Source organism: Protopterus annectens, chromosome 2.part0 (assembly GCF_019279795.1).
Source record: "Protopterus annectens isolate FY-2018-M chromosome 2.part0, PAN1.0, whole genome shotgun sequence".
Classification (NCBI taxonomy): Eukaryota; Metazoa; Chordata; order Ceratodontiformes; family Protopteridae; genus Protopterus; species Protopterus annectens.
Genome location: NC_056728.1, coordinates 955,753,067 through 955,767,263, shown reverse-complemented (window position 1 = coordinate 955,767,263; position 14,197 = coordinate 955,753,067). Strand labels below are relative to the sequence as shown.

Sequence of the window (14,197 nt, the reverse complement as noted above, 5' to 3'; positions counted from 1 at the left end):
CAGGCTATCTGAAGGTAACACAGTGAATGTGGTATGTCTGTAAGCAGGGGGGCAGAAAGTCTTATCAGGCTGACTCTTCAGACCTGGGATCTGGCTCTCCATTATCAGTTAACTCTTCAGGCAGTGTATATTCCTTCAGAGCACAATCTAGTGGCAGACTCTTTGAGCAGGTCCAAAACACAAGCTGATGAATGAATACTTCACAGAGATGTTTTTCTGGGCAGTCCATCGGTGGGGTACTCCTCAGGTAGATCTTTTTGCCTCCTGTTCCAGAGTGCCATGCCATCTGGCATGGAAGACTGATGGCCTTTCTTTCCCTTGGAAGGGGATGTTTCTCTATGCCTTCCCTCCCTTTCTCCTACTTTCAGGAGTCCTGCACAAGATTCAGCTGGACTCCCAAAAAATCTTGAGGCCAAATAGGAGTCACTAGCAAGTTTGACCTCCCTATACAGGACAAGAGGTCACTCATCCATTCTCACTTGTCCACCCTTCAACTGACACTGTGGGTAATTAGTGTTTTAATCCCTTTTAGGCACCTTTTTTTTCTTGCGGACATGCTAAGGGTTTTTACAGGAGGCAAGGAAACCTGCAACCAAAAAAGTTGTGTGTCCAAATGGAAGAGATTTTCTGTTTGGTGTCATACTCATAACCAGGACTTTTTCAGTTGGGGTCCCTCTGTTTCTCTCCTATTCGGGTGAGTTGCTCCAGTCTTGCTTGGCCTATTCTGTAATGGTCCATTTGTCAACTATTTCTGCCCGTTTGCCCTTGAATCCTCCTCTGGCTTCTTGCTTTGAGGTCAAACATTTCCTTAAAGGTGTTCTGCATCTCAACCCCCAAGGAAGCCTTTCCGTTCTGCTTGGGACCTTAATTTTGTTTTAGAAAAATTGACCCATGCTCCCTTTGTGCCTGCAGGTTCAGCTTTTCTGCAACATTGCACCTGGAAAGACAGTCTTATTGCTTGATCTTATTCTGCTTGGTTTCTGAACTTCAGGCCCTTATGGCCATCCTTCCTTTTTTGGTTTTTCATAGGGACAGGGCCTCACTATGTACTAATCCTTATTTTATGACCAAGGTTGTTAATGAGTTGGCTTTGAATCAGTCAGTACAAATGCCTTAATTTTTTTCCTTCTCAGCCTGCTAGTGAGAGAGTCCTTCATACTTTGGATTTGAAGAGACAGCTCAGGTATTGTTTGGATAAAATTAAGTCTATCTGTAATTCTGACCAGCTTTTTGTTTCCTTTCATCCCAGGACACTGGGTTTGAATTTTTCTAAGGAGACCATCTCCACCTGAGTACTTAAGCCCATTTCATTTTATTCTTTTCATAGCAAGTGCCTGTCTACTTCCATCAGGGTCACTCCACTAGGGCTGTTGCTTCTTGAAGTGCTTTCTTCAAGGAGCTATACACAAATTCCATCACTGAAGCTGCTACTTGGTCTTCAGTGCATACCTTTACTAAGCATAAACTGGATATGGTTTCTAGGGCCAGAGCAGGTTTTGCTAGAGCCATTCTGCATGGGTTTGTTGAGGACTGTTCCCAGCCTTCCATCTCCCAATCCTTTTCTTGAGCTTTTGTACTCTCCTTAAGGTGAATAATACTGCAACAGGGATATTGAAGGACTTGGTACAGTTGTGTAAAATCTTGCCGTAACAGTGGATATACTTCTCTTCACTGTTGCAATATTCTGTCCTTCCCTCCACCCCCCCGTTTTTCTTTTGAGATTTGTTTTTGTTTGCCTCCTGGCTGAGGGTCTCCCTTTTTCATCTGCATTTTCTCCTTCTGTATGTGCAAAGCCGCCTTTGTCCTTTGGAGCCTGTTCTCTTCTGGGGCAATTCAGTTCTGGGTAACTGCACCCATGCATCACATTTATGCCCTACTTCCTATATGGGGAGCATACATGTGACATATAGTGCATACAAGATCTAAAGGCTTTGCTAAACTGGCCAGACATTGGGCTGTCCTCTGGAGAGATCCCTAAGGTGACGAATACTGCAGCTGTGATGAGAGGAAAATCTACTGTTATGGTAAGATTTTTATATAACTTTACTTTTACCCAGAAAATGGATTTTGTTCTGTAGCAGAGATTTTTCGTTTTGCAGAGATGGAGTGACCTCGATAGTGGAAAATGTAAGTGCAAGAGGACTTGCTCCCCCTTGCCAAATATGATTTTGATGATGAATGGTGGTTGCATTCCTGTGAGGTCATAATAGAGCTGAGTGAGCCATTTATTTATTTGATCTGGTACAAGGAAGTCCATCAATAGCAGCAGGACTAATGCTAATGCTGGGTGCCAGCAGAGGGCAGTTAAAATATTACTATGGTTACTAGGTCCCCTTATACTTAAAACATTACTGTGGTTACTGGGTCCCCTTTCTCATCCAGTAATTTGGTGCAAAGACCCTGCTGTCAAGATCTTTTTAGTCACACTGCAGCAGGAAACATTGGAGAGGTGGCCCAGCTACTGTTTTAATATCTGAAGTAAAAAAAAAAAATATTCCAGTTATGATTAATTTTTTTCATTATAACATTTCATATTCATAGGTTCATAAGTTCATAGATTAGTACTATGAACCTATGTCTGATGTCCACCCTGTGGGAGGAATAAACATGCCTTGTTGGGTCACAGGGAGCTGATTGGTGGAAATTCTGGGAAATAGGAAACAAGGAGCCAATCCCAAAGTTTAGAGGTTAGTCCTGCCCTTGAATATTCCTGAAAGACTTGACGGTTTACCAGCTTAGCAGCCTGTTGAACCTAATTCTTAGTTAAAACGTTATTTATTTTAACAAACAAAAAAATGAAAGCACAGTATGAGCTGCCACTGTAGCGCACTATATTTAAGAAAACACTTTCACCTGAGCTTTGTCAGTTCCATCTAATAGAGTGGTTTACATTTTATCATTGAAAATGCTGCTTTCTTGAGATTATCATTAGACTTTATTTAACCTATTTTGTATCGCACGTAATATGAGCATCTGTGCCCACCCTGGTGGGGATCATATTCCTTGAAGCAACTTATGAAAGCTTTTTTACACAACTTTTTCATAGGTTCATACTAGGCTATCTGCCCTAGGGCATGTATAAGCCTAGGCAGAATGTGTTTGGCTTTCGCCACCCATTTTAAATTTATTTTGCTATGCCCTTTTTCGAGGTTAGTATACTGTGCCTCTGTCTAACAGTGACACAGAAGTGATACCCGGGGTAAACCTACGATCTCCCATCCACTCATCAAGATTCCTCTTGAAGAGAGTCAATGAGGGACTCTGCCTAACCTGGACTGGGATTTTATTCCAGAGTGAAGGGAGCCTCTGGGTTATGAATCTGTCCCTCCAGCATGTCCTATTTATTTCAGTGCTGAGGTTCAAGTCTCTCGAGCGTAGCTCGATGGGATTTGGATTTTCTGAGGTGCAGCATGTCCATTAATTCCGGGTTGGACATGGCTTTATACGTCAGGCACAGATCGCCTCTGAAGGCGGTATGCCACTGAGTAGAGCTGGAGTTTCTTTAACCGGGCAGCATATGGCATCTGTTTGAGCCCTTTGATCCTCTTGGTGAGGTACTTTTGGGGTCTTTCCAGTTGCTGCAGGTGTCTGGTAAGGTACATTCCAAAAGGGGCATTGTACTCAATTATGGGCCTGATGAGGGATTAGTAAAGAGGCACGATGACCTTCCCTGATCTAGATGTGGATCCCTTCATGATTAGGTGGGCTATATAAAATGTTTTTCTAACCACTTTGGCCACGTGGTTGTCAAATGAGAGATTGCTATCAACTTGGGTCCCCAGGTCCCTAATTACTTATTCTGTACTTAATGGATTACCACCTATGTGGTAATTTGTGGGCACTTTGTTTTTGCCAAAGGGGATGACTATACACTTTTTTGGCGTTTAGCTTGAGGCCATGGCTCTGGCACCAGTTGTCTGTTTCTATGCGGCCCTTTTGGAGGATGCTTGTGTTGTCTGGAGAGTCGATTATGGCGCCCAGTTTGCAGTCATCCGCGAACTTGGTCAGCCACATTCCTTCCGTGTTGGCCTGTACCTCCAAGAAATATATGCCGAACAAGAGTGGTCCCAGGACTGAGCCTTGTGGGACACCACTTGTAACTGGTTTGCAGTCTGACATGGCTCCAGCAATTCTAACCATGTGGGTTCTGTCCTTGAGCCAGTTTGCAATCCATCTAGTGACATAGGGGTTTATATTTAAGCTGGTGAGCTTATCTATAATGCCCGAGTGGGGTATTGTATCGAAGGCTTTTGCGAGGTCCAGGTAGGCTGTGTGGACCACCTTCTCCTCGTCAATGGCCTTGGTGACTGTTTCAAAGAAATCAACCAGGTTTAAGAGGCAGGATCTGCCCTTAACAAAGCTGAACTGGGTAGGATCCAGTGTCTGTAGGTCCCCAATATCTTTATTTATGAGGTCCATGATGATCCTTTCCATAGCTTTGCAGACCAAGCTACTCAAGCTTATGGGGCGATAGTTTCCAGGATCCATTGAGGCACCACCTTTATGGAGAGGGACCACTGTTGCTGTACGCCACTCTTTGGGCACATATCCTGTAGTAAGGCTGAGATTGAACAGTAGTTTTATGTTTGAGTTTAGCTCTTCTTGGAGTTCATGTAGGACGCAGCCCGGGACACCGTCTGGTCCCATTGATGCTGTGTTTTTTGCTTTGGAGAGGGCGGCTCTTACCTGAGCATCTGAGATGTCGGGGGCAGCACTCTGCTGGGATAGATATTTGCCCTTTTGGTGTGGGGAGTTTGAGCTGAACCTGTCAGCTAGGATGTTGGCAATGTCTGTGGGTTCAGTGTATTTTTGTCATTTTGGACTAATTCTGAGCATATCTGGGAATTACCACCCAGGTTCCTAACATAGCTAAAGAAAGCCTTGTGATTATCCTTAGTGTCCTGTGCAATTTTCTCTCTAAGCTGGCCTTAGACGATTTAATGAGTGCCCGTAGTTTTTGCTAATACTGATCTGAGATGCCTTCCCTTTTGGGATTTTGCTCTATCATTTAGTAGCTTCCTCCTTCTATTGTATAGTTTGTTTATGGCTGGGATCCACCAGACAGGACGTCTGCCTTTGGAGGATTGGGTCTTGGTTTTATTTGGGATTGCATGATCCATGCATTCCTGAAGGTGTTCATAGAATGGGTTTATAAAGGATTCTGTGGTCTGGGCCGTATTTTCCACAGGCCGGGGCTTTGAAGGATTCCACCTCTGTTTTGAGGAGTGTGAAATTTGCTTTAGAGAAGTTTGCCTCTGCAAAGATCACTGGATGGTAACTTTAGATCTCAAGGAAGCTTACCCCTTCATGTGCCTATCAAGCTAAGTTGCAGGTCTGCGCTCGCGGGCTACAGAGAGATTCTCATTATCAGTTCTCTGCATTGCCCTTTTGCTTATCTACTGCAGAGTATACACTATTCACCTCTGGCTCCAGTGATACTTTACTTCAATTCAAATTAAAAATTCAAATCTATCCTTACTTAGACGATTCTGGCTCAACTGGCTCAAGAAAAGAAGACACTTCTACAGCATCTGGACTATATACTAGGGTATAGAAAGAGATGCTGGTAGTCATGAAATAAAATAAGTCCAGTCTAGCTTCTCCCCTCAGACATGTTGGCTGGGTGTGAGACTGAATGAAATGCGAGCAAACAGATTTCCTTTAAACCCCCACACAAACAAACATCCTTCCACACTGACTTCCATCAGTCAACTCCGTGCTGACTGCGCTGACAGTCCTTACCTTCCTGTTCATGGTACATCTTGTGGCTTGGTGCTTCCATCTGCCAATGTATGGAAACTGGAAGTTACAAGGGTATCAAAATGTATGGACTCAGCACTGCCAGGATTTAGGATTTGTCATTCCCACTTCCCATAATACCTTAACAAAATTTGGTGGGGCCAGGCCATGTGCGATGCAGAATACAACTCTGTGACCTGTGACCGCGCGAGGGGAGTCAGATTTAACGACAGATGCCAGGACATTGCTTGGGGAGCTCAAATGGATGGAAAGTGGATACAAGACAAGTGGCCAGACAGTCAGGCAAATACACATCTTTCAGGTTGTTAGGAAGGAGATGTTGTTTTACAGTCTTTCTTTATTTCTGTTCTTTGGTATTCTTAAGGACAGAGAACAGACACAACTGTACAACAGTACACAAATGTTTTATGGTAACACACACCAAGAACACATTCTTATCAAGCAATGATTTTATGCAAGATTGCGCTTATGCCAGATGTGGCTTCAGACAGGGTTAGGGCCAGGAGCACAGAAAACTGCCAGAGATGTGATTAGCAGATGTTTGAGTGTCTTAAATTGGGATCCCACTGGATCTTCATGTATTTTCAACATTGATGTGATTGTATTGAACAGATTTGAAGTGTGGGAGCCTTACCAAACCAAACCAATCTTTCACTTTCAAAAGAAGAGGGTTTCATCACTTCTTGGAACATACGACACAAAAAGTTCAGTTGGGAAAATCTTGACAGGCCAAAATTCTCATGTATGCCTTTCTTTCCAAAGGTGTCTTCCAAAGGTGCTATTACAGGCCACAGCCTATTTGGCCTTTGATTTTGATTCCCTCCCTGATTACTTCTACTCACTCACTACTAACAAGACAGCACTCTGAGAAGCCGCAGCACTCTTCCTTCTGTTCTCATCTGGCGGCTGTTAGCTCAAGAGGCAAGTCTCAAATGTTCATATTCACTTTCTTATCTAACAGTGTGGCATATTCATCTCTTGAAAACAAGCTTCTTCTGGAGTTCCAAATTTAGTTTTAATTGAGCCTAAGTTAAGTACACTAGTTCACAAGCAGAGTGTGTAGAGCAAAATGGATGAGAGATTTTTCTTTGACAAAAGAAATGTGAGAAGCGATTCTTGTGAGTGTTGATTGTGATTTCTTCAATATCTTTAAAGGGTTGTGCTTCTCTTCTATTAAGATCTCTGCTGAGTTAATTTTTGCTCACTATGATTGTGACTTCTATTTGTTTCCTCTGTGTTTAGGGGTGGTGGTGTGGTGAGTGTTTGCCTGCTTATATTTTATATATATTGTTCATGTTTTGGTGTTTTTGGGCCTTGTCACCCAATTGTTAGGACTGCAGCAATGGAATCCTCGACAACATCTATTTTTATGTAAGGTACAAACTACTTTTTCACTGTGGTTTTCTGGGCAGGGGGTGGGGTCGGGATGTGAATATCCAGTGAGATTAGTTTATGGTCTGATCTTACCAGTGAGGGATACACTTCTGGTCTGGAGCATAGAGTCCCCATGTTGGTGATGATCAGGTTCAGTATGTTTTCCCCTCTTATGGGAGTGGTAACACGTTGTTCCATAGCATTTGAGTTTATAAATTCTAGGAACCTTTGGGCTAGGGTGTTGGAGCTAGAGTAATGCTCCCAGTCTGTTTGGGTAGTTGAAGTCACCCAATATAATGGTGTTTGGAGAGACCTTCATATTTTCCAGTGTTCTCAGGAAGGCCGAGTGGGGTTCCTGGGTTTGGGAGGGTGGTCTGTAGCAGGCTATAAACTGGAAGGCAGTTTTACCCACTGTTAGTTGCACATGGATAGTCTCTGATGCTTCGTGCTTTGCCACCAACCTGGAGGTGTGGGTATCTTTGATGAATATCGATACTCCCCTCCTTTTATGGTTCGGTCCAAGTTTTGGGGCGAAAAGCATGGTATGAGGTATAACCTGGTAGTGCTGGGGTGCTCGGGAGCCCTGAACCAGGTTTCTGTTACTGCACAGATATCGATGTTCTCCATGCTAAGGAGAGTTTGAAAGTGCATCTTGAGGTTTAGACTTCTGGCGTTGAGTAGCATTACTCTTAGTTTCTTATCCCTTGTGATACCTATGGAGGTGGGTTTGTCTTTTGAGCCTTGCCTAAAAAGGTACTATGGGGTAGCAAGAGCCTTTGCCAATATCCGAAGCCCAGGGTGACAGGTGCAAGCCGTCCCTAGCGAAGCATCATGGCTTGTCGAGCATATCATCCCAAGCTGACAGGCATTGGATCCCCTTTGAATGACACCAGTACTTAAGCCAATTGTTGAAATTGATCATCTTGTCTTCATATTGTGGCATCATTCTTGGTGAAGGTAAGATGCTACTCAAGGTCAGGGTCATACCGGCCTGGGCTACATGCTCAGAGAGCTCCTTTGTGTCTCTTTTCATGTAGTCCAGGGAGGTACATCTCAGGTCATTCACACCAGCATGGACAATGACTGAGTCATATTTGTACTTGCCTTGGAGTGACCTGAGTGCTTGTGTTATGTGGCGGATCCTAGCGCCCGACAGGCTGCTCACCGTGACCCTCTCCTTGTTCAGCCTGGTGAGCGGGACGTCAGTGTGCCTGACGATAGTCACCTATTACAAGTGTAGTTTGACTTGTCCTTATCAGTGCTTGTATCACACGTAATAGGAAAGGCTTCACCTATTTTTGCAGGGCTCATATTTCCTGAGATAAATTGAGACTAATCCCGTATTTTACAGAAAGGGATACAGTGCCTGCTTATAAGAGCCAAAAACCTAGTACTAAAAATACCTGCAAGAGTAAATGAACTAATTGTCATATGTGTTTTATCAAAGGCCGTTTCTCATTTCCAGTGTCCTCAGTGTTTAAGAATCTACGTCAGGTCTTTAACTGCTTGCAGTTTCTTCTCATTTAAAGTATACTTGGCAGCTATTTCTAACTTTCACCAAACCTTGCTATCTTTAGCATCTTTGTACAAGATAATGTCTCATTCTGAAATGCTGTCATATGCCTACGCAACTGAAATGAATCTCAAGTAGTCCGTATATTTAGGTAAATGTCTTCATTGTATGGTTGTACAGCAGCAATTTAAATTATTTCTAGACGAGACAAAATCCCTTTAAGAAGGACTCAAGTCTTTATTTCCTTGAATCTCAAACAGTCCATATATCCAGGGGAGTACCTTTTATTGTATGGATGTATACCAGCAGCTGAGGCTTTTTTTTTAATATATATAAACAGAAATACTCTCAGCTGTTTGTTTCCTTTTCAGACAAGAAACTTGGATGTAAAATTTCCAAGGTGATTCTGGCCAAATGGTTAACAGATTATATTAAATATCCATTTTAATTTTCTCTCTCGCAGACTTTTTTCTGCAATTTAAGGTTGAATGATTTCTGCAACCACATGGTGTTCACCGAGTACTTTTCAAGATACAAAGCTGTATATGATGCACAAGTCTTGGTCTTCATTTGGGGCTGTAGAGATATGGGTTATGTTCCCATGAGGAAGACCACCAAGAAGGATTGGCTTATGACTCCATCTCCCTATTTTCAAGGATGGACCTCTAAATGCTAGCTGTAAACGTTTTGCTCTTACTGTAATAGTAGGTCTTGCTAAGTAGGTATGTTCTCTAATAAATCTACCCACCGTTTTTTTTCCCTCTGTATAAAGCTTGTGTCTAAATTGATCACTTTGTTTGGTAGACTGTATATCTGGAGAAGATCTTCACAGTGCATTACGGAATAAAGAGGACCTAGTAGCCTGGGAATGTTTTGGGGCATTATTCCAAGGATGTGCTCATCCAGGGGTGTGTGTGAGAGAGCATTCCTCTGGTGTATGGGATGTGCTTGATGTTAAGGTTAAGTGGATTTTGTAATACAGAAACTTTAGGATATTCTAAGTTTCAGCATTAGAGTTGGGAGTGTGTGTGTGTGTGTATAAGTTAGGCATAGTGTAAGGCTAAGTTCATAGGTGTGTACTAGGCTAATGGCCATGGAGCCTTTACAAGCCTAGCCCATAGAAGTGCCCTGGTATCATGCCGCCTGACATTAGTTCCCAGTGCCTTTGTCAAGTAAAACCACTGGAGTGATCCCCGGGGTGAACTATTACCCATCCACTCATCAAGATCTCTCTTGAAGAGGGACAGCGCATGGGTAGTCTCTGGGTGAGGAACCTGCCCCTCCAGCATGTTCTGTTGATTGTGGTAATGAGGTTGAGGTCTCTGGAGCCTGTGGTGCGGACGGATTGGGATTTCTTTAGATGTAGCATTTCTGACAGAGCTGGGTTCAGGCATGGGGTTTATAAGTCAAGCAGAGATCACCTCTAAGTAGTCGATATGAGACCGAGAATAGCTGGAGTCTTTTGAATCTGTCCATGTAGGATTTGTGTTTAATGCCTAGGATCCTCTTCATGAGGTACTTCTGTGGCCTCTCCAGCTGTTGCAGGTGTCTAGTGAGGTACATGCCAAATGGGGCAGTATACTCAGTGATTGGTCTAATAAGGGAAGAGTAGAGAGAGACAATGACCTATTTCTTCCTGGATGCAAAACCCTTGGTAATGAGATGTGCCACATAGGACTTTCTGACCACATTGGCAACGTGGTGGTCGGAGAGGTTGCTGTCAACCTGCATCCCCAGATCTCTTATAACGCGTTCAGTGGGCTCCCATCAATGTGGTAATTAGTGGGAACTGAGTTTTTACCAAAAGGGATGACACATATTTTTACATTAAGCTTAAGGCCATGGTTTCGACACCAGTCATTGGTCTCAGTGAGGCCTTTCTGTAGGATGTCTGCATGACTTGGAGAGTTAATCGCTCCCAGCTTGCAGTCTGTGAACTTGGTCAGCCAGTCCCTTTGTGTTGGCCTAGACTTCTGAGAAGTAGATGCTAAACAGGAGAGGACACAGGACCGATGTATAATGATAGTTTTAGGATTTTGCTTGTCTGAGGATATATGTGAAATGAGAGTACTGTTAGTAAAATTGTTTTTGGTAAAGTAATTTGTAAGATAGCTGTTTGGGGCGGCAGCAGGTTTAGAGTAACATGCACGAGTAAGGTGGTACAGGGGGGAGTAAAATTTGGCAGCTTTGTGAAAGCTAGCATAATGACATTTGCATTCTTTGATTAATTTTGATTAGTTACACGTTTGCTTCTGAAGCAGGCAAGTCATATATTTTTTTTAATTCTTATTTTTTTCTTCACATTTAGGACAAGAAGAGAGATGGATGTCAGGTGAAGGAGAGGATTCTGCTTTTGGCCAACAGTCACTTTTGGATGAAACCGCTGATGGATGATTAATACAGTCATTTGCATTAACGGTAGTGGAGTGGAGGTCAATTTGGTGCTGATTAAACATGCAGAGAATACTACATTTTGCAGTAAAATACACAAGGCTGACTTTTTCTCTGAAAAATTCAGCATTATACTTTGATTTGGGAAAGGTGCGTCTTTAATGAAATTTGAAATGTCTAGGTTGGAAAAGGTGCATCTTTAATTAAAATCTGCTGTTTAATTTCACAAATGAACTGAATTAATTTACAGACTATGCAGATGCATATTTTTCTTCCAGAGCTTGTAAGAAGGGAAATTGTGTTTGAGATGGTTAAGCTGCATTGTTATACATGCAAAAACTGTACTAAATCTTTCCTGTTCGCTGTCCCATATTTTATCCTTTTTTTCCCCTTTTTGGCAGCTTTTCTAAACACTCAGACTTTGTGTGAGCAGAAAGAAGTAAGTAAAATGACAAACTTATTACATGAGGTTATGAGCTTATCCTGTAGTGGAGGGTACCTTATTGCATATACAAATTTAATTTTTTCACTGTTAACTTACTGGGTGTCTTTTATGCTTAACTTTTCAAATGTGTAACATCAGTATTTGTTCGTGTTGCTGTATATGTTAAATTATGAAACTATTGTCTTAAAGCATCTTGAGTATCTTAATGTCAAGTTTTTTTTTGCATTGCACTGCATCTTTATGACTTGTCAGTTTCTAAGTAATATTTTCTTGTGTCTTGTCAATGTTTGCAACATTTTTAAACTTGACTTTTTCAGGTTTTTGATAGCCTAGAATTTGTACGCTTTCATTTGTCAGCTGTGACTATATCAGATGGCATCTGTGATGTCAGCCATGTTATTAGACATTAAGAATAGGGTGCGTTTCCTATCCCTGTAGCACAGAAGGATAAAGTCACGACTGTTAACCAGACTACTGTTTGATAAAGCAGCATGACATGGGAGGGTCAGGTAGTAGAAGATAGGCTTGAGCAGCCAATATTAGCTCACCCTTTCTGGGGAAGGGGAGTTGGCCTGATCCACTGGTTTAGCAATAGTTTCTTTAAAGTAAACAGTCTGTTATGGAGGAGGCCAGGGCAGGCATGCAATGTTGAGCGGTTTACATGCTGCTTAGTTGGGGGTGATATGGGTGGGAACATGTATCACTTCCCACCTAGACAGCCATTGAGAGTGTGGCTGTCTGTGCGGGCAGTGATAGTCATTTGGAGTATACTGGCTGTATATTGAGATGGGGTTAGGAGGGATGTGGCAGGGATTTCTCTGCGACTAGTAAATTGGCGTACTTCCAACCCCCTGACTGCTGCCTGTGCAGAAACAAATGAACTACTCAGGTCTCCAAATGGTAAGGTTTTGGAATACCTGGCTATTGCCCTTGGAGGAACAACTAAGCTGATGGGGCATTAGTAGTGTGGCCACTGGAAAGGTTGCTTTGAAAAAAAGTTATATTTCTGCAAATTCATCTTTACCTGGAGGGTCTAATGATCCATTACTGAAACATGTTAGCAAAATTCAGTATCATCAGATGGGGCACTCCTTGGAGATGCTGCCTATGTGGAAGTGGGTTGGGGATTCAGAGAAGGTAGTTACATAATTAACAAAAACTATTATTGGCTTATTACTTCTATGAAAGTTGGTTTCTCCTGGAGGGTAGAGCAGCAAAATTAATGCTACAGGTTAGCGGACAAAGGTGTTTACAACAAAGAAGAAACTTTACTTTTACCATTATATTTTAACAGCAGCCTTTTAAAAGTGAGGCAGTTGAAAGTAAAAAAAAAAAAAAGGCATGTTCATTGCCTGCTAGTAAGGGATAATACTTGTGTCAAGGGATAGGTTGGAAATACAAGCGGCTTGGTAGATTTAAGAACAGTCTGTACACTGCTTATGGGCAGACAAATTAAGACTTTGCCTGTTTGGAAACTAATAAAGATAATTTGACTTTTTCATTCAAACTCTTATTTTAACCTCTTTACTTCTGTGTAGCAGCTAGTAAGCAGTACAGTTTGCTAATGTTTAGTTTTACCTGTAGCTCTAGCTGGTTATATTTAAACCCCAGCACATTACAGCAGTGTTTCAGTAAAAGAAGTTGAACTATGTTCCCACTCTAGTCTTGCTAGTGTTCCACAAAAATGTTTGCTGTCTTATTTAGTAGTTTTTGTCATTGAAATGAAATTGAATTTCTTTGCTTTACATCAAGGAAATTGTAAGTTGGTCTTGCAGGCTAAATTGTTAAACTAAATATTGCACTTAAAAATTAATTCATAATTATCTGTATTAGCATCATTGTAATTAATAAACATATACCTGGCAAATTTAATGGTTTTGAAGTAATAAATGAATTTTAGATCTTGTTTTGTTTTTTCAGAAGGCTTTGTTTATATATACTTTTATTTATGGCACGATGAATCATTGTCCACAATATAGGATAACACTGTACACATTTTTTTAATACACTGCACAGACTGCTTAGCTGCTGCAGCTTCACATTGTCAGTACACTAAGCAGCGATGTGAAATTTAACAGTCTGACTTAGAGGCCATCAGCAGTGATTACTTTACATTTTTTCAACTCTCCTAAGCTTAGCAGTATTTTTCTGTCTTGTTCCTGTGCTTTGGACATCTTCCTTCTCCTGCTAGCATACTCCACGATGACAGCAAGCTAGAAAAATAAGCCCTTCCCAGACACAATGCAGTTCTTTTCTACCACTTGCACAGTTTAGATCATGGTCCAAATATTCATTATGTCTAACGTTCCAACATGTAAAGTGTGGAAACTCAAACGATTGAAATGCTCATGTGGTCACCAGATTATAAGTCATGATGTTAACACTATTTGTCTTGCTTGGTCAAGGATTAATAAGATGATGCTTTTGAGTTTCCTAAGCCAATGTTTTGCATCATGAGAAGGTGGAGTTTATGAAATCTAGCAATTGGATGCATTGAAGTACCAATATAACCAACTTTTTCCCTTGGTTAGGAACATAGCTCTCAACCTTCCATCTCCAAAATGAACATTAGCCCTCATAATGTGGAACAAATGGTCAAAATGTGGAACATGTACTAATGGCTTACTAACAACATCAGCTAGGAAGGTCATAGGATGCTTAAAATATGCTGGTTTTACTTATAAATAAGATCTTTTAATGAATTAATATGATTT

The 14,197-nt window shown here is 41.7% G+C and overlaps 1 protein-coding gene across 1 annotated transcript in view; it reads left to right on the top strand.

The window, feature by feature from the left end:
• Positions 1 to 13,355, top strand: part of HAUS6 (HAUS augmin like complex subunit 6) — a 2,286,143-nt gene extending 2,272,788 nt beyond the window's left edge. The window contains exon 20 of the mRNA XM_044060364.1: positions 10,956 to 13,355. Coding sequence (XP_043916299.1) covers positions 10,956 to 11,041 — 86 coding nt within the window. The 3' untranslated portion in view covers positions 11,042 to 13,355. The remainder of the gene's footprint in view (positions 1 to 10,955) is intronic.
• Positions 13,356 to 14,197: the final 842 nt, after the last annotated feature.